The sequence below is a fragment of the Stegostoma tigrinum genome, chromosome 4, assembly GCF_030684315.1.
Source record: "Stegostoma tigrinum isolate sSteTig4 chromosome 4, sSteTig4.hap1, whole genome shotgun sequence".
NCBI lineage: Eukaryota > Metazoa > Chordata > Chondrichthyes > Orectolobiformes > Stegostomatidae > Stegostoma > Stegostoma tigrinum.
This window is the reverse complement of record NC_081357.1, coordinates 70070979-70091657: the sequence shown is the minus strand read 5'-3', so window position 1 is coordinate 70091657 and position 20679 is coordinate 70070979. Positions and strand designations below refer to the sequence as shown.

Below are 20679 nucleotides of genomic sequence, written 5' to 3'. Positions count from 1 at the left end.
GATGGAGAGGGAAAGTCAGCTGAGCTATTAGAAATAAGGTGATTAAAAACAAAGGGGTTAAATCTTTCCACACTGCTTCCTGTGCAATCTTGCCACATGTTCACCAGGATTGAAATGGAAGGACAGGAATCTAGGCTCAGACACAGGTATTGGACTTGAGAGAAGTCCATTTCTCTCCAGAAAGGGATGAAGTCTCCCAATGCTTTTCCAATGCCTGTGGCACAACAAGAATAAGAGACATATTTCCAAACATCGAAATATCCAATATCCCGAATCTCGGCAGATCAAAAGGCGAACTCTAATTAGCTCCAATACACTGTCTTTTTCACCTCGAAAAAGTCAAACAATTATCCCTACAAACAAGCAATGAATAGATTTCATTAAATACAAACCAAAAGAACTGCAGATGCTGTAAATCAGGAACAAAAACATAAGCTGCTGGAAAAGCTCAGCAGATCTGGCAGCATTTGTGAAGAAAAAAAAATACAGTTAACGTTTCGGGTCTGGTGATCCTTCCTCAGAACTGCTTTGAACTCATGTTTTGAGAAAGGATCACCGGACCCTAAACATTAATGCTGATTTTCTTTTCTTCACAGATGCTGCCAGACCTGCTGAGCTTTTCCAGCAACTTCTGAATAGACGTCATTAATATCCATCCCACATTGATGTATTAAGCTGACTAAAACTCACTTCTTACGTACATCAAAATAGCCAGTGTCATGTCAAGTGCCAGCACGATGATGCAATGAAGATTTGAAGGTAGAGATACATGTTAAAAAGCTGGAAATCAAGACAGCTTTCTTCATTGGTGGATGAAGAAAGTGTTTAATTTCAACAGAGGACAGTTCGGGCATACTCCTGAATGTGACTCAGAGTCAGATTCAGGATAGACAAGGCCCTTCAATATCTTTGAAAAGCAAATCAGTGCTTGTAGTTGACTGGAGTCACAAGTGGGAAAAAAAAATCATCCCAGGCCACTTATGACATTATCATAGACCTTATTTGGACCATGATCCAATACCTCACGCAGTGTCACATGATACAGATCCACCTTTGTTCCCTGCTAAAAAGATACAAGTGCTCAAACCAGGAATTAGGACAATTCCATCAATCTGTATGAACTGGAAGTAAAGCCAGCAGACCACTGCAGTATGGTCAAAAGTATTAACTACAATATGTTGAAAGAGGAAAAAGGTCACTCCCCTCTGTTCCAGCTTGGAGTTCACCTGAGAAGTCGACCTTCCGTCAGATCAACTACAAAAATCATCATAGCTACGAAGAAATCTCTGCTTTTTCAAGATCTTCCTTCTAGCAAAACCATTGACTCAATCAAGAAACATTAGGCCTGCCCTGAAAGAGAGGCCAAGATAAATTACCTTTCTGGAACTACTGTACCCAATTTGGTATGTGCATGATACTGTGGGTGAGTTCAGTGAATGAGACTTCATTGTTTCATTAACCTCCAAGGAAAGTGTGTAAGAAATAAAGAAACACACTTTATTTTTAAATGCAAAAAAAGCTGTTGCTGGCTTATGAAAAAAATCATTCTTATGGTAATAAAACACACATCCAAATAAAGAAATTGATCACAGGTAAATATAAAGGAAAAGGAACAGCTAAAATTTGTCCCTGCCAACAGTTTCAAGGTAATTGGTTATTCTACTGGAGATGTGAATGTATTATTTAATTGAACTCATTCCCAAATTTCTTCCCTTTTTAGGAACAATTTTTACTCTTAGAATCAATGCTTTTTTAAAACACGTTCACTAACAAATTGAAACTGACCTAGTTCTCGAAAAAAATAAAATGTATGACACTTCAAATACGAGCATGACACCTTTTGCTTATTCTTTCATGGGATACAGGTGGCACTGGCAAGGTCAGCATTCATTGCCCATTCTTGGTTGTCTGAAAATGGAATAGCTGGCTAAACTATTTTATAACACAGTCAGACACATTTCTGAGACTCTAGATCAGATGAGGTTTGCAGACTTCTTTCATTGAAGGACATCAGTGAACTACCTGGATTATTTTCACAACAATCAACGACATTTTGTGACATGAAAAGTTGAGACTCTTTTTATATCCCAGAATTTTTTAATTAAAATTGAAAAATACCCGCTGCCATTGAGAGATTTGTCTGACCTGAGCATTAGGCTGAGTGTCTGGGATTTCTAGGCCAGTGACACTGCCATTATCCTACCATTTCCCATTGCACACATCTCCAGCATAAAGGCAGTTCAGTTAAAATAACCATCCACAGCTAATAGATCACGTTAACGCAATAAAATCAATAACTTCAACAAAAGTGACTGTGATTCAATAGTTTATTTTGTTTTTGAAAACCGGGGCAATCCATTTCCATCTCCATTCCAGGAGTTTCTGCAAATCTGACTGAAGCACATTTTCCCATAAGTCCCAGTGTAATCTCCTGCCTGTAATTTCCCACTTTTCACCTCAACTTTTGTCAGACCCCATCCACGGTAAGGTAGTAAGGCCCCATTATTAAGCATTTCACATTTTCTTTTGGACTTTTCACTTACAGAGCTCATGACCTCCAGAAAGAAAAGCAACCCCCTCCTGTTAAAGTAGGGGCCTGGCTGCTTCAACACAAACATAATTCACAAACAAAAACCGAAACCACATTCTTAAAGCATGGCTGCTGAGGAAATAAATACCCCCATTCTCAAACCAATCATCCTGAATAATATTATACGCTTACCGTATTTTGGTTTTCAAACAGGGATTTGGGCACAGCTTGAGCCTTGCACAGCTTCAGGTACGATGGCCAGTTAAACTCATCATCTTTATATCCTAAAACAGATAGAATTAATAGTTAACGCTTTGCATTTGAAACCAAAAGATGTACTATACCTTGTTGAACTTTGGAATGCTCTAACACAAAGGGTTAGGGTGTTCCATTTTTTAATACATTCAAGGTGAAGGTGGAATGACTTTTGAACTCTCATGGAACCAAGGAATTCAGGGAATGGGCAGGAAATGGAGTTGAGGGAGGATAACTGTAATTATACTGAAAAGTGCAGCATGTTCAAAGGACCATTTGGTCTAACTCTGCTTCAATGTTATGCTTATAGGCACAAAGAAAAGTCATTAATTCCAGAGGTGACGTCGCTTACAATAAGATTGACCCACACATCCCAAATGGCTTTCTAAAAGGTTTAGCTTCATTCCATCATGGTCTGCCATACTTGCAAGTCACATTTTAATATAGTTACAATGTAGAAATAAATATGCAAACATATATTCAGAGGGAGCTGGAGAAGCTCAGCTGGTTTAGCAGTATCTGTGAAGACAGGAACAGAGTTAACATAGAGTCTGATGTAACTCCTCATCAGAGCTGAAGATGGTAGCTTTTATAGTTTATTTTTTAAATTTGTGTTTGGTAGCAGTGTCCTGCTGGAGATGGTGGCTGATGATTTTTTGAAAGAAGAGACTCATGGGGTTGAATGAGAGAACATGGGGAATTGTTCTAGGAGTGTGGGGGGGGGGGGGGGGGAAAAGAGTGTGAGGGCAGAGCCGCAGGGGATGGTTAAGATGTTGTTGGGGGGTCAAGCCAGCCACGGTGGTGGTGGTGGTGGGGAGGGGTGGTTGGACTCCTCAATGGTGGAACATTCAATTAATTTACAAGATTTTTCGAAAACGTCACTCTCTATCTCTCTCTCTCTTTTAACAATCATGCCCATGGATATCAGACTTCCTTAAATCATGAATCCTGATTATACGTCCCCGACAAGAAATTCCAACCGTCTCTTCCTGATCCTGATCAGCAGGCTTCTTTGGCCTCAGATCTTGCTGGCATCTCTTCAGAAATGTAGCTTGCCCAAGACAACTTCAAAAAACAAAAAAAAAACTCTGTAGCCTCAATTCTCCCCTGCATTAGACCACATCTTATCATTTTCTTTTTGTTTTTGGACTGTGGGCCAAAACTGGGAAAATACTAGAGAGTGAATTAAGGAGACTATGAGAAGTATTAAAGACAGACCATGACATTCTATCTCCTAGGTGGCCTTGCCAGACTTCCCTGCCACAAATCTCACCATAAGCCAGATTGCTCAGACCTCCGTAAGATCCCACAAAATGTAATTTTTTGGGGATACTGAAGCCAAACAAACCATCTCCGCTTGTTTGTGTTTGGACTGATATGGGCCAATGACACTGGTATGGTCAGCTTTTCCCTGACTATTTATTATGGGTGTATATGTTTGGATTGGTCCCTGTCCCTGGGATGAGGCTCTGTGCAAGATCAGTGCAGCAGAATCTAATCTTCAAAGAGAAGGCTTCAAGCATCTCTATCTCTCTCTCTCGACCTCCAATGAGTGAGGTGTACCAACAAAGCCAGCTCCTGCTCAATGTTCTCATCCATGTTTTCCTGTAACTGCTCTCTTTGCATGGCCCTGCTAATGGAAGAAAAAAGAAAGCCTTCAAGGATACTGAAAAGATCCATTCTAAAGCAGTGAGTGCAAGATCAAACAGTGGTACAAACCAAATGGTGTCAGTGATGAACTGAATGGGGATCAAAGGATATGGGAAGACATTAAAACAACTCATCAGATTCTGTATTCCAGACTTGCTCTACCAAACTGCATTCTCTCTGTGTGGCTTTTTCCCTGTGATTTTTCACTGTTAAAATCCAAAGCTTTACTTGCATTTGTGTACGTGTGGGTAGTTGAGAAGAATTGGAGTCATAGTTTCATACCAGTAATTCATATGTCTCTGTTACAATCAATTAAACACAATTTGTTCATAATAAACTGGAGAGAGTAAGGACTGCAGATGCTGGAAGCTAGAGTCAATAAATTTGGAGCTGGAAAAGCACAGCAAGTCAGGCAGCAAAGAGCAGAGAAGTCAATGTTTCATCAGGACTGCGGGTTCAGTCTGAAACATTAACTTCCCCGCACCTCGGATGCTCTCCACCCTGCTGCCGTTTGCCAACTCCGAATTTATCGATTCTTGTGCATAATAATTTTTTTTCTGGTTAGCCACACAAACTTGGTGGGTTAGATGCTTTCAATTAAAGTTAGAGAGATAGAACTGGACATTTTGGTGGCAATCAAGCAGTTTCACTCTTGGAACAACTCTGGGAATAATGGTCATGGCTCATAAATGGTAATCCAACACATTCTTCTGTAAATCAAAATTGTTGTATTCTAACATTTCAGAATTTTCATTTTTGTTTTCATGATGATTTTATGTTGATCAATCTTTTCCACTAATTAAATGCATCATCAATGACTCCAACTATTGGTACTTCTTGGTCACACTGTAGTTTTCTGTAATCATTGAAGGGATTTGATAATTCTGTGTGAAGAGGGGCCATTTGGTCCATCGAATTCGCACTGACTCTCTGAAGTGCATCCCATTGAAAGCCAGCCCCAACTCTATCCTTTTAGCCCTGCATTTACCATGGCTAATCCTGATCTATTAAGCTTTTATACAGTCAGGAACAAAACCCAAACAGGTATTTCAAAAATGAATTAACTTAGAGTTTGAGAAGATTTCTATCTCAGGTATTGGATGAGGTTTTAGACTTGCATACCGAGCCAGTGGGTTCGGTGGCAAACATTTCGTCACCCTGCTAGGTAACATCATCAGTGTGCCTCTGGTGAAGTGTCGCTGTTCTGTCCTGCTCGTTATTTATATGCCTCAGTTTGCTGGGGTGGTGATATTACTTCTGGTCCTGTTTCTCAGTGGTTTGTGCACAGAATCTAACGCAATGTGTTTGTTGCTAGAATTCCGGTTGGAATACCAAGCCTCCAGGAATTCCACGGTGTGCCTCTGTTTGGCTTGTGCTATTATTGATGTGTTGTCCCAGTCGTATTTGTGTCCCTCATTGTCTGTGTATAGTGAGACAAGTGAGAATTAGTCGTGTCTCTTGGTGGCAAGTTGGAGTTCATGTATCCGTATTGTCAGTTTTCTTCCGGTTTGCCCAATGAAGTGTTTCCCACAGACCTTGCGTGGTAATTTGTATATCATACCAGTTTTGCTGGTTTGGGGTACTGGATCCTTTACATCCATCAGTAGCTGTTGTAGGGTGACTACTGGTTCGTGGGTTACTCTGATACCTAGGGGTATGAGTAGTCTTGTGGTTATCTCTGAAATGTCCTTGATGTAGGGTAGTTTGATAAGTGATTCTGATCGTGTTGTCTCCCCTGTTATGGTCTGTCTCGGAGGTAATGGCGGACTGTACTTTTCCGGTTTCCATTCCTTTTGAAGACTCTGTATAGGTGCTCTTGCTCGGCTTTGCATAGTCCCAGGTAGCTGCAATGTGTTGTGGCTCATTTAAATGGTGTACTGATGCAGCTCCCTTTGTGGATGTTGGGGTGTTCACTAGTGTAATTAAGTATCTGTTCTGTATATGTGGTCTTTCTATATACACTAGTCTGGAATTCCTATTGTTTTTACGTTCTACTGTTACGTCCAGGAAGGGTAGTCAGTTGTTGTTCTCTTCTTCTTTTGAGAATTTTACCCTGGTAAGGATGTCGTTTGTGTGTTGGTGGTTTTCTTCCAATTTAGTGAGTTTAGTAATCACTAAAGGTTTCATCTACATATCAAACCCAGGAGTGTGGATTGTGTGGTGGTGAGTGCTGTCCATTCTAACCTCTGCATTACTGCTTCTGCAATCAGTCCTCATATTGGGAACCCCACTGGTGTACAAACAAATCAACAAAACATATTATCATTGAAGGTGAAGTAGGATGTGACGCACAGATCTAATAGATTCATGGTAGTGTCCTTATTGATGTGGGTGTCCTGGGTTGCCCACTTACTTGATTCATCTAGCAGTGTGGGCATTGTTTCTTTGGCTGGGTCAATGTTAATAGAGGTAAATTGTGCTGTTACGTTGAGGGAAAATCATCATCTCATCGTCATCTCGCCCGGTGTCCTTGATGGTGTTGAAGAATTGTTGGGAGGTGGTGATGGAGTGGATAGTGTTGTCCACTAAGTATTTTAATTTCTGTTGTAGTTCCCTGACAAATCTATATGTTGATGTAACAGGCAGTGAGACAACGGGTCAGAAAGGGACACGCTGTTTGGTGTACCTTTGGACAGTCTATAGAGTCAGGGTGTATTGGATCCCTCTGGCTTCATTTATTGGTAGTCTGTCTTGCTGAAGTCCAAGTTGTGTAATTTCTTCAGGGTCACTGCGGACAGGACACAGATGCTTCACCGGAGGCACACTAACCATGTTACCTAGGAGGGTGACAAAACATTTGCAACCAAACCCACTGGAATGGCAAGTATGTCTACAACCTCAAGGAATCAAATTTATGGCATTTAAAAACTAATCAAATTGTTTATGTTTGGTCCACTAAAAAAGATTAACAATATTACAAAAAAAGTGTAACCATTTGTAGCAAACTTGTGTAAGCATTCCACCAATCCAGTCAGTCAGATTAAAAATAAAGTATGTTTTAATACAGTTTTAACACTGCGGTGGGGATGAAACTATTTCCCTGGCTTTGTATGTTCACATATGCTACATGGCTAAGGTTAAACACAGCTCTGGAGAAGAAAAGCAAACATTCATGACTAATGATTTATTGCTCTTCACTGACATTCCATATTACCCATTTAAATGTGTTTCACTGCACATGTACTTGTTGGGTATGAAACAGTCAGGCTAAACTTCTATTGGAAAGAGAAGTGAATGCTAGTATTTGTTTCGGTTGACCTCTGCAGCCTAATTTAACGTAGTCAATGATACCTTTCCCCATGTTTGGCATCAATTTTAGTGATCCCTTTTCAAAAGAAAGGCTTGTGAATAATCAGTGTCAACTTTTCTGAAAAAAAAATCCGCTTTGGAACTTACCTTTGGGAGGGTGAAGCTTATGTCCAGTTTTCTCACACCATCCCACAGGGTGGATATCTGACGAGTCAGCATTTACCCAGAAGTCATAGCAATCAGAGTATTTGTCAAAGTGGAGCCTTATTCTGTAGCCACAAACCTGTAAGGTGAGCTTATTGTAAATTTCTGAGATGCTGAATTTGAGATTTATCAAGTTTGCTTTCCTTATAAATTGAAATTCCATCAAATTGTAAAACAGTGCAATTATTTGTCCCAAATTGCAAAGCACCATAAAGTCAGGTACTCTGATAGATTATAATCCCAGTCCTGCACTAATGTCAGCAAAGGAATTGGAACTGATAGAATTACATCACCCAACAAAAATTTGAATAGTTTCACCTCCTGTCCCAAAGCAAAGTACAACTGTATGATAAAAGTATACTTTACTATTCACTACTGAATACAATAGTGCACATAACATGAACTTGCTACTTTCTAAATAGAATTCAGTGGGATAGTGGAATGACAGTGGTAGAGTGTTTTTTTCTTAACAATATATGCCCAGTTATTGCAAAATTAGCCTGCCTACAACCCATCTCTCCATCCAATCCCTTCAATCCATAACCAAAAAGGGAAAACACTGCTCCAAAATTTAAAGCTTTTGATGCATCTGAAAATACCACTAGTGGTGTATACATGTACCCACTTCATGCTTATATTCCCAAGCTCAGGTTTTTTAGAAGTATGGCAAGCAGTGAAACAATCAAGTGGGTTAGAATCTCTGCCCCCATCTGAGCTCCTAAACCATTGCATTTCCAGATATTTCAATGCCCTCTTTTATTCACAGTAGGAACTTACCTTGAAATTTGTGTACAAATTTTTAGAAACTATATTGCATGTCCTCTGACTCTGCATTCTGCAGATGTTCAGCATGTCGCTGCTTCCTTTTTTCCTGCACAAATTCTGTCAAGATTATACCAATACCTCCCAGACCTCCATATCCTTTGGGAACTGATGGAGTCCTGTGCTTCTAGAACTAAAACCCCTCCATGCTGCAGTCAAACTTAGCCCAGTTCAATCTCAGACTTAGACCTGGGACAGAGCTTCATTTTTGTTACATGCTGCAAGCTCAGTCTTGGGCTCCAAACTTACTGGCTACCAATCAGCTTTAGGCTTCCGACTCCAAACTCAGTAGCTGTGTCAGTCAGCAGGACAGCTCAAAATCAGGTTCAGGCTAGTAGAATAAAAGTTGTTCTGATTTCAATCCCAAATTGTTCAGCTTTAATTGAAAATTATGTTTTTTTTTGCTTTCTTGACTTCCAGAGAACTTTTTTTTCTTATATGTAATAAAATGCTTTTATAGAGGGCACTTTTAAATATTTCATTCAAATCACTGTTCACTGTTCAATTTCCCATACTTAAAAGAAATACCTGATAAATCTTTGCAGGCCACCCTTACAAGTCAACCTTTAAAAACTCTGGTTATGTATCAAAAATAATCCATTCCCATTCCCTTTGGCAAGGAGGAGAAGTACCATAGATTTAGTTTAAATAATTGAAACTTTTGTTTTTAGGAATACATGTATTGGCAACGATAGAGTTTTTTTAAATAAAAAAAAGCAACTGATTTCTGCACTAGTTGGGCTTTTGCTGTTGTGTCAAAAATGTTTTTGGTTTTAATTTAAACAAAGGTCTTCAAATAAGTGTTAGGTATAGAAGGTGGTAAAATCAGCCCCTCTGATCTGGTCTGTCATTTGATTTGATCATGGCTAATTTACACCTCGAGTTACCCACCATGGTTGTGTAAAGCTTATGATGACTCAACAGAAACCTATCAATCTCAGTTTTGAAATTTTCAATGAACCTAGTTGCAAAGGAATTCCTATAAAGGATAGAAAGAGGCCATTTACCTCATCAAGTCTCCACTAGCCTTCTGAATGACATCCCACCCAGATCCACCCCCACCCCAGTCCAGTCCCAAGTCTATGCCCATTACCCAACATTTACCAGGGTCAATCCACCTAACCTGCGCATCTTTGGAGAATGGGAGGAAACCTGACAGAAACCTATGCAGACACATTAGTTTATTATTATTTGCAAAAGAACAGACTCCTCATATGGGATGGATTTCCATCTGCATTATCTAAACAAGCATTATTCAGCAACAATGGAGATCAGAAACTGCAGTCAATGGACATTAGATGCTATGTTACACTTGGAAGAAAAAAAAAAGACCCAGAAAGTTGGAATAAAGCAGACACATACACCACCGCAACATAACCCTCTACAGGTTTGTAATCTCCAAAACTAACAACTTTTGAAAATAAGGTTCCAGAAACGTTAAGAGCTCTAGAAAATATGATGATGTCCTCAAGCTAGATTTAAGATTTATATTTTCTATTTCTACGGTAGACAAATTTATAAAGGGATTATTGCCCGTAGCTGTATCAAGTAGCAAAACAGGCTGAAATATAGAAATTTATTGAAGCTTTGTTTCCAAGCTGTAATATCCACAAATCACTAACATGCCTATCATTAATGTTTAAAAATAACAAATCTGCAGATAGCAAACATGTGACAGGACCAAACCGAAACTGAAATGCAGCACCACAGATGTTTTGAAAGTGGATCTTCTGGTTAATTCCAGTTATCTCTTCTGCTACGTCTGTAAATATGCTTACATATTTCTAGCTACTCAATCAATAGACACTGTTTAAAGACAAACCTCAGCCACACTAAGAACGCAATACATGGATGGATGTTCAGGGTCAATCCCTTCCAGCTTCATTCCAACTTTAAATCCATTTTTGCTCTGTGGAAATGACTGGCACTAGAATAAAATGAAATGCAAGATTACATCAAAATTATTCTTTACCTCTTTTATTTTATACTGGATGACATAAGCAGAGGAGCGTTTGATAGCAGTGATCAGGAATTGTACAACTAAAAAATTGTAAAACATTGCAAAGCACTTCACAGGAGCACAATCAAATTAAATCTAGCACCAATCAAATATTAGAACAGATGTCCATAACCTTGTTCATGAAGTTCCCTAGGGACCTCAGATACCCTTGTTCAGGTTACTGAAAGCAGTTGCAGCAAACAATTCAAAAGAACTTCAGCTGTTACTAAAATCAGCTTAGGTATAGGAGCAAAATAAGTCTCATTTTGCTCCTGTGCCCAACTCTTGTTTCAGTTGTATAGATCACACCTGGAGAATTGTATGCTGGGCCCCATGTCCAACAATGAATACATTTGTCATCGGAGAGTGAGAAGAGATTGTACAAAATTCTTAAGAGGGATAATTGCAGAAAAGATGCAATAGCAAGGGACACAGGCTTAGATTAAAAGACAAGCCAGGTAGGACTGAGTTTCTTCATCCCGAGGTTGGTGAATCTTGAAAACATCGTAGCCTAGAGGGGTTTGGAGGCCAAAGGCTCAATCCTACCTATTTTTGACAAAGTGCTAGCTGCAGCGAGAGTTTTGGCAGATTTTTCACTGTAAGGCCCAGTGCAGTCTCCTGGTATATCTCAACAAATCCACCTCATTAACTACCTATTCCGACCCAGTGGCATCCCTCCGATTCCAGCCCCTTCTTACTGTGTACCATTCCAGAAAAAAACAAACGCACTACTCGCTGAATATCCCAGAATTACCAGTATCCCCAATGCTGACACCATCTTTAAAAGCCATTGTGTATCTGGTTAAGCACTGTCAGCGTGCTGCTACCTTGCATGCATCCTGACTTTTTCCCCCAGTATGGTGAAATTGGTGCTAAGTTTTGCAGAGAAGGATGTGGAGGCCCTGCTGGACAGGGTGGTGTGCAGGTAGGATCTTCCCTTACTCCAGAACCAGGAGTGGAGGTCAGGATGCTAGATCATGGGAGCCTGGTCTGAGGAGGCCACCCAGGTCAGCTCAGTCTCAGCAGTCTGGAAGATTGCACGCTGATGTAAGAAGGACCCAACCTTCTTCACTACACAATTGTAACAGCTGCCATCTCTTCTATGGTAACCACTTCGTGCACAGGTTATCTCCCACTAAGGCTCATGTTCTTGCCAATCTCATGTACATCTGCGATATCACCTGCCACTTGCTATCACCCATCACAAACCCAGAATTCACATGCCCTCAGTGATGCCCACTCACTTGGGCCACCTGCGCTAAATCTAACAATTGTATAACCACTGTCATCTCCCACAATACCTACCTCAGTCTCAAACCAGGAGGAAAACAAACGATAAATGGGGCAAAAAAAGTCAAGACAGGTACCGCGCTGTCTAACATGCAGCTCCTCACGTCGAGGCATCTGTTCCACAGCTGCTTACTGGCTGTATCCAAGTCCCTGAATGGGCATCAGAAGCTGCCCTTGACCTACTGTGCTGGGAGAGTCCCCTGCCCTATCCATCAGTGAAGAGTCCAGAGTTACAGCCAATATCAGATCGTGAGCTAGGAGGATCTCCCTTAGCGTAAAGTATCCTTGAAGCAATGTTACAATGACAGCTGCCAGTGCAGCCCATGAAGCAACATTAATGTAGAGAAATATTGTTTTAAGTGAATCAGAGATACGTCGTGAAGATTGTTACAGGCTGATTCTCAGAAGACTCCAATATTCATAGATACAGGGTGCGTGTGGCCAGCAGCCATTTTAGCATGTCCTGAAATATCATGGACCCTTTTTTTAGAGCAAGCAGTGAGCTGAAGTCACCATTCATGTACTTTAACTCCATATTGAGAATCCTCGACATCTTGCTTGTTCAGCACATTGGGCAAGATACATAGCTGAATATTAATGAGGCAAGCTATGGCATTAATAAAGCATTTAGAAACTTGCCATTGCCTTGCAAGAAACTCTCATTTCTCGGTAAATGCATAAAAGATGCAGCTAGTTGCTCATGACATCGAGTTAGGCCTTGTACGATCTTGCCACAAACTCTACTAGCCCAACTAATTGAGGCCTCAGTCATGAAGCTAATTTCAAGACAAAGGCTGATAGTTCTCTAGTCGTAAGTAACATTAAGGAATATGGGGATAGCTTGAGAATTTGCTGGTTAGGTATAAGATCAGCGACAATCTAGAATGGCAGAGCAGAGTTGAGAGGCTGAATGCAGTACTTCTGCTCCTATATTCCTATTGGTTCCAAAATCATGAACATTTTTGAGCATTTTTTATTGAGAGAGCAGGAACCTTTATATTTTTGCATACCAATGCAGAAAGTGTGTGATGAAATTGGCCTGGAGGTTGGGAGCTACTCATGCCTGTCTCTTGTTAAGTATCCATAAATACAGTTTGTACATGAAGCCCACAAAATTGTAGGGCATGTATTCAGGATGGAGAATGTGCAGACAAAGGTGTGCAATTTTACAAGTAACATGCACACACATTCTCAGAGACGTCACTGATGAATAGTTAGATACCTCGAAACTAACCTCCTTAAAAAGTTTAGTCGGTGCCACAACAGCTTTTTCCTCTTCCAAATATGAGGCCCAACACCAAGCTTTTCTCTTTCCACCAAAGGTTAAGGCTGCAGAAAATGACAAAGAACACAAGTATAGCACACCTGACATTTTAACGAGCTTCACAAATTCCTCACAATAGAAATTGAACTACATGACAACTATTTTTAAATAATTAATAAAGAATCAAACTATTGCCTGCCATAAGAATCACATCATCGTCTACTGACAGATATCACACAGTTCTAGGTTCAACCTAGTCCAGTGTTTCCTTTATCACTTCTCCCGTTTACCCTTGCACTCTCCATACAAGGGGCTAATTAGCACACAGAGTTCCATGTAGTGCCTCAGACAAAAATCAGCAAACTGGGTCATAAAATGGGTAGACTTTAATTTACTAGACAGGGTATAACCTCTGCTTTTATACTTCACCTCATTTTATTATATAAAATAGGGTACAAAACCTGTACCTGACCCAATCCTGTTGTTCTCCACTCTAATGAATACTATCTGAATGCCAGGTTTGAGCTCAAGTTACTTGGCTGACAGTCTAATGATTCCTTACAAGGGTTTAATGGCCCAAACAAAAAAGTTTCATATTTCTAAAATTGCTCTATTACCAGATATTATTAAATCTCTGGCACTGCCTTTTCAGTTCGTGTGACAGAGGTAAGACTCACATCAATTTTAAACTTCCTTCTCAAAAAAGCCACATATCCACATTGACAGCTTGTACAATTAAGGTTATAAACTGCTTGTACACAACACTGCAAATCTGTTACCAATTTAGATTTACTAAGTTAAAAACAGCAAGGATTTTTTTTGTAAATCACTACTCTTCCTTTTTGCTACTTTCCTTCAGTTACTGTCAATTTTAAGGGCGGCTCACTGGACTCGAGACATTAACTATTTTCTCTTCACAGATACTGCCCAATCTACTGAGTTTCTCCAAAAATCTCTATTTTTGTTTTATACAGTCTTTGTTCAACTTGCAGCTTCGCTTACAAACCAAATTAATTTTGATTACAAAATTATAAACCACAAACAGCAGTGGTAATAAGTTAAATTACCAGTTTCTTCTTGCGAGTTATTTTGTTTTATAACAACTTACTTTGCTTCAATAATCCAGAATCGCCTTTTCTTTTTCTCCGTGCTCGGACATGGTTGTTCTGAGTTATTTTCAGCACCTTCAGCTCCCCTTGTTTTTCTTCCTAAATTACATCAATAATATTCTGTTCAACTAGTCTCAATATTACACTTTCCAAACCAAAGGATGCAGTAAAGGTTCAAGCAATCTTAAATGACATGCCCACTGGTAAGCAGAGTATCATCCTACTTAACCCACAATCTGAACCATACTTAGGAGCCAGGGGCAAAACAAAAAAACTCAAAAATCAAGAGGAAGTTTTGTTTTCCAACTCATTCTTGGATAAAGAGTTCATTATATGAAGAAATTTTACACAGGTCGGGCCTCATCATTGGAGTTTAGAAGAATGGTAGGTCATCTAATCGAAACAAAATTATGAAGGGGCTTGACAGTGATAAGATATGGGAGGACGCTTCGTCATGTGGAGAGACTAAATGAGACGACGGTTTAAATCGTCTCTTCTTGAGCACAACTGAAATTGGTTTGCTCACTGAGGGTCGTCTGTGTAGATTCTTTTACCCAGGAAACACTGAAGGTTGGGTCACTGAGATTGTTCAAGGCTGAGTCAGACAGCTTCACGACAAACAAGACAGTCCAGGTTAAATCGGTAAAAGGGGCAAAAAGAAAGAGGAGTTGAGACCACAACCAGATACAGCAGTCATTGAAAGGTGGAGCAAACTCATAGGCGTGAATAGCCTTCTTTTGCTCTGGAGTCCCAAGTTGCTAACCTTGGACCACACTCTTTTCAGTCAAGCTCAGTCAGAGGCATCACAGCATTCCTCCCACAAACACCATGTAATAAAAATACAGAATGGCCCCAGTTCTTAGGCTGTCATTCAGTACCACAGTAGAATTCACTTCCAACAGTCATAAAACCTTTTCCCCTTCGATCTGTAATAAATTTTCTCCAAATAATCTTTGACAAGCAATCACTCTTACTCCCATGTTTTAGAAAAGTAGCAGGAATCAAGAATACCAATGGAAACAAGCACAAGGTCCATCACCACATTCAACTTTCTCATATGGTCATTCATATTTATCCTTATTTCCCACGTAGAAGTGTTCCTTGGAATTGAAAGTGTACAGCAGCAGAGTACTTTGAACCTGTTTCATGTAACATCCTGATGTAAATCGGAGCTATAAATGGATACAGCATACACTACTTAAAGCAGCCTATTAGTCGTCTTTAAAGACATCGTAGCAGGCAAAGCAGAAATTCGATGCGGCAAGTATCTTCCAGTCAGTCACCATCCCATCCATGCTCACTCACCCCAACAATTGTTATTTGTGCCCTTTCACCACAGATTAAGTGTGAATTGGTTGCAGAGCAGATCTGTAAGAATTTCATCCATCCTAAACAGTGAAGTGCCTTTGAGTACTGTCTCAGTCTTTGCAACTTACAGGCATAAAACAAATATTTGGTCACAAATAGGCTTGCAAACAGCTCCAGACTCTCGTCAAGGATACCACTAAGCCACATAATTGCCGAATCAGCCTATTCACTCAGTCCGATTGTACTCCAAATCACACAATGACTTCATCGCATACACCGATATACTTTATCTAAAAATGTCTGTCGATAAGTAAGACATAGACATTCAACTTTGTTAATAACACTTAATTTTTCTTTGCAAATGGAATATCTTTCAATTCAGTGCATGCAACTCACCGATGATACAAACAGAAATTCAAAAAGCTGCTCATGATAAAATGCTTTTCAGCTGCATTTTCAAAGAGAAGCATGAATGAGAATTCAATATTAGGGATTTTCATTTAAAGAACATGTAGGCCTACCTTTAATGTTTTCTCAACTATAAAACTGGACCTGGCTGCAATTCTGCCAAATCCATTTATAAGATTACATATTCACTATAACTGTTAATCGAAGTGTTGCAAACTTCTTTGCTCTATCAGTGCAATTTCTCTTGATTTTCAAAATGGATGATGCTCAAAAGCCTCCTCCTCATCCCTCTGCAACTAATTTTCTCCAAACAATTTTTAACAAGCATTTCTTGAATTACTCTAATTCACCAATTCTCCATCACCACATTCAACTTTTTCAGACGTTCTTTCATATTTATCTTTATTTCGCATATTGAAGTTTTCTTGGAAATGGAATGTGTGCAGCAACAGAGCTCTTTGAGCAGGTTTCACATAACATGATGAACACTTATGGAAGTGGACACATTTCAGATTGCCTCATACAGTTCCATATCATTTGATAATAAAGCTGTGTTCAGTTTTGTTAACAAACCTCTCTAATATGTTACTCTCTTTAGGAAGCTGTGGCAGTAGCAAGTTAATACAAGAAAAGATGCTCAAAGTTGACAGATAAAGAGGTAAAGTCAACGTTAACGTTTGAAGGCCTGTGTCAGTTTGCAATTATAAATGCAATTTTTGATACAGAGTACCAGGAAGTTCAGCAGCAATGCCAAGATTTTAAAAAATCATGATAAATAATTACTTTGAAATCCTAACTGCACAGTTCCGAAGGTATAGTGTAAACATGACCAAGTTTTTTTTTGGGGGGGGTGGGTGTTGGTTGGAGCGGGGATTATGAGGATTGCTGTTTTATTTATGATACACATCCTGACAGGGATCTGAATCTGAATTTGAATTTGAATTTGATCTTGTCAACACCAAACTAGGTGTTGATTTAAAGCAAACCAGCTGCATAATTCATACTTCTGAGTCAAAGCTGAACTGACACAATGCAGTAATATTTACCAAGCAGTCACAATTTTTCACAAAATACTACTGACTGTTAGTGGAAATAGCTAAGACTTTGAATATCAACACTGTAGCCAAACAAGAAATTCATTGTTCAGTTACATACAGTAGTTATGATCGGGTTTTAAAAATAAAATACAATGCTATGTTCAAAGTCGAAATCAATGCATTTATTTATTTCATCAGTTGTGTTGAATGCATATTACTATTGTTATTTGCTATGGTATTCATCTTTATGGAATGAGTAACTGTGTTCCAGGGTTTCAATGACACCCTGTTGAGATTCACGCTTTAGAGCTGCTTGGTTTGTATATTGTGAAGGCCCCGACAGTCAAGTCAATCATGTCCAGTAACGCAACTGATAGCACGTGTCCAGCTTGTTTCCTGACTCTTCTACTACCTCTTAAATAGAAACACCTGATGGCCAGTATGTGCTGTCTGCTTGATAATCAACTACAGTGGTCATCGAACTGATTCTGGGCACAGCTTCAATAATGGCTACTGAAGTGTATGAAAGCAAAAGCTCACTAACTATTCAGTAATTGAATCCTGTCTGAGGTACATTGTGTGTTCACCCAGCACTTTGAAGGTTGCCAAGACATCTGCCCATCAGCATGCTCCTGATCCCTGACAGCTGTAACAAGCTTAGTTATTGACTTGATAAAATAAAGAGGAAATTAAGAAAATATTCAGCTACTAGCTATTACTCATTGCTTTCTCGCACAGAATCATAATCCAATTAGCATTACTTTCCCCTCTATTTCTTGCAACACCAGAACAAGTGTGACGATTGTAACTGGTAGAACAAAACAGGGGTAGAGTTAAAGATTATTGTTAGTTTAACGAGGTTAAACCGAAAGGAGACAAGGCTAATAAGCAGTAAGCAGCTTAGCCAAATAGGGTAAATTCTCTAATGAAACAGGGCACCTTTTAATGCAAATGTAGGAAGTGCTATATCTGCTCTTTACCTCCTCTTTCCTTACTGTCAAAGCCACAAATTCTCCACTCAGGTAAAATGTAAATGTTGTTGTACTTCTTTCAATTTACTGCATTAAATTCACTGTCCATTGGGTATCTGTTTTGTGAACTACCTCAGTCCACAAGCGTTGCTTACCTATTGTCATTTTTGTTCCACATCTCATGCTGACATCTTTGCCCTCGGCCTATGCACTATTCCAGTGAAACTCAACAGAATCTCAAGAAACAAAGTTTCGTCAGTCGATTAACCACTTTACAGCCATCTGGAATTGCTGAGTTCAACAATTTCAAGGCGCAACCACTGCCCCATTTTGTAATGTTTTCTTTGCAAGTTTTACTCAAAATTCTTGTTTCTCCTTTCATTTCTCGCTTCCTCGTTTTAAAATTATTTATTGGGCTGTGGGGTGTTGCTGGTAGACAAGCATTTATTGTCCATCCCTATTCACCCAGAGGGTAGTTAAGAGTCAACTACATTGTTATGGATCTTGAGTCACATGTAGGCCAGACCAGGAAAGAACAACCGGGTTCGTTCCCTGAAGGACTTTAGTCAACCAGATGGATTTTTTATAAACTAAAATCGACAGTGGTTTATAGGGTCACCAACTGACCAGCTTTTTATCCCAATTTTTTTACTGAATTGTTAATACATTTATTCATTCTAGCTGGGCCAGCATTCACTACCCATCCCTAGTGGCCCTTGACAAGGTATTTTTGAGCTGTCTTCATGAACTGCTGCTGCCTATCAACAGCCACAATGCATGATTTTGATTAATCACTGAAGGAACAGTACATTTTCAAGCCAGGATTCAGTAGTTTTGCGGCGAACTTCCAGGTGATAGCATTCCTGTGTATCTACTGTCTTTATCCTTCTGGATGGCACGGGTTGTGGAAAGTGCTGTCGAGGTAGCCTTGGTGAATTTTTGTAGAGCATCTTGCTGATGGTACACATTGCTGTTGCTTTTAGTTGAGTGAATGAATCATAAAATTCACAGAAATTCAGAATCACAGAATTATTATGGTGCAGGAGGCGGCCATTTGGTCCATTGTGCCTGCATTAACTTTATTAGCCAGTGCTAATCTTCTGCCATTTCCCTATCTCCCTACACACTATTGCTATCTGATCAACCATGCAGCACCTTCTTGAATGCCTCAACTGATCCTGGTTCCACTACATTTCTAGGCAGTATATTTCATACCCTAACTACTAACTGTTTTGCTCTTCACATCACCATTTCTTCTTCTGCACATCACTTTAAATCTATGCCATCTCATTCTTGTTCCTCTTACAAATGAAAATAGCTTCACCCTATCTACTCTGTTCAGCTGCTCAAGATTTTGAAAACAAAATCAATTTAATCTCTTCATAGCCTTTTTCTCTTCAGGGAATGTTTGTAGATGTGTTGCCAATCAAAGAGGCTGCTTTGACCTGGATAACATCAGGCTAGTTGAATATCAGTGGAGCTGCACAGTAGGGAGTTTTCCAGCATAGTCCTAACTTATTCCTTGTTGATGTTGGACAAGCTTTGGGAGTCAGGTGGTGAATTATTGACTGTAGAATTCCTAAACTTTAACCTGCCACTGTAGCTAATATCTGTGTACTTTTAGTTCAGTTCCGTTCATGATCAATGCTAATCCCCAGCATGTTGATAGCAGGGAAATTCAGTAAATGGTTACGCCTTTGAATGTGAAGGGGCAAATGGTTAGATTCTCGCTTGTTGGATATGATCATTGCCTAGCATTCATGTGGCATGAATGTTACTTGCCACATTTCAGCCCAAGTCTGGAAGGCATATAGGTTTTGTTGCATTTGACCATGGACTGCTTCAGTATCTGAGGAGTTGCAAATGGTGTTGAACATTCAGCAAACAAACATCCCTACTTCTGGCTTTATGACAGAAAGATGGTCATTATGGTGAAATGGTTGGGCTTAGGACACTACACTGGGGAGCTCCTGCAGAGCTGTCCTGGAACTGAGTTGACTAACATTCAACAAGCAAAATCAGCTTCCTTTGTGTCAGGTATCACTCCAACCAGTGGAATTTTTCTGATTTGTATCGCCTTCCTTTTTGCTCGGTCTCCCTGACAACATGCTCATTTGCATGCAGCCTTGAATGTCAAGAGCTGTAACTCTTACCCTACCTCTGGAATTCAACTCCTTTGTCCATGTTCGAACTAAAGCAGGAGCTGAGTAGTTCTGGCATCACTATATGAGGATCAAGAGTGCACTGATGGGCGGTAACTGGTCGCATTGGATTTGTCCTGCTTTTTATGTACAGGACACACCCAGACAATCTTCCATTCTGTCAGGTAGATGCCATTGTTGTAGTTGTATGGAAACAGCTTGGTTAGGGATGCAGGAAGTTCTGAAGCCCATATTTTCAGTACTTTTGGCAGAATGTTGTCAGGGCCCATAACCTTTTGCAGTATTCAGCGTCTCCATGAGTTTCTGGGGACCTCTGGAACAGGCCAAGATGGTTGTCCACTGAGCACTTCTGGCTGAAGATTGCAGAGAACGTTTTGGCCTTATCACTTGCTCTGATGTGCTGGATTCTCCCATCATGAAC

The 20679-nt window shown here is 39.8% G+C and overlaps 1 protein-coding gene across 1 annotated transcript in view; it reads right to left on the bottom strand.

Moving 5' to 3' along the window:
- Window positions 1-20679, bottom strand: part of l3mbtl3 (L3MBTL histone methyl-lysine binding protein 3) — a 151587-nt gene that overhangs the window by 93706 nt on the left and 37202 nt on the right. Inside the window, exons 6-10 of the mRNA XM_048531981.2 lie at window positions 14372-14471; window positions 13234-13328; window positions 10533-10637; window positions 7832-7967; window positions 2723-2814 (exon numbers count right to left, since the gene is read on the bottom strand). Of these exons, the coding sequence (XP_048387938.2) occupies window positions 2723-2814; window positions 7832-7967; window positions 10533-10637; window positions 13234-13328; window positions 14372-14471 (528 nt within the window). The remainder of the gene's footprint in view (window positions 1-2722; window positions 2815-7831; window positions 7968-10532; window positions 10638-13233; window positions 13329-14371; window positions 14472-20679) is intronic.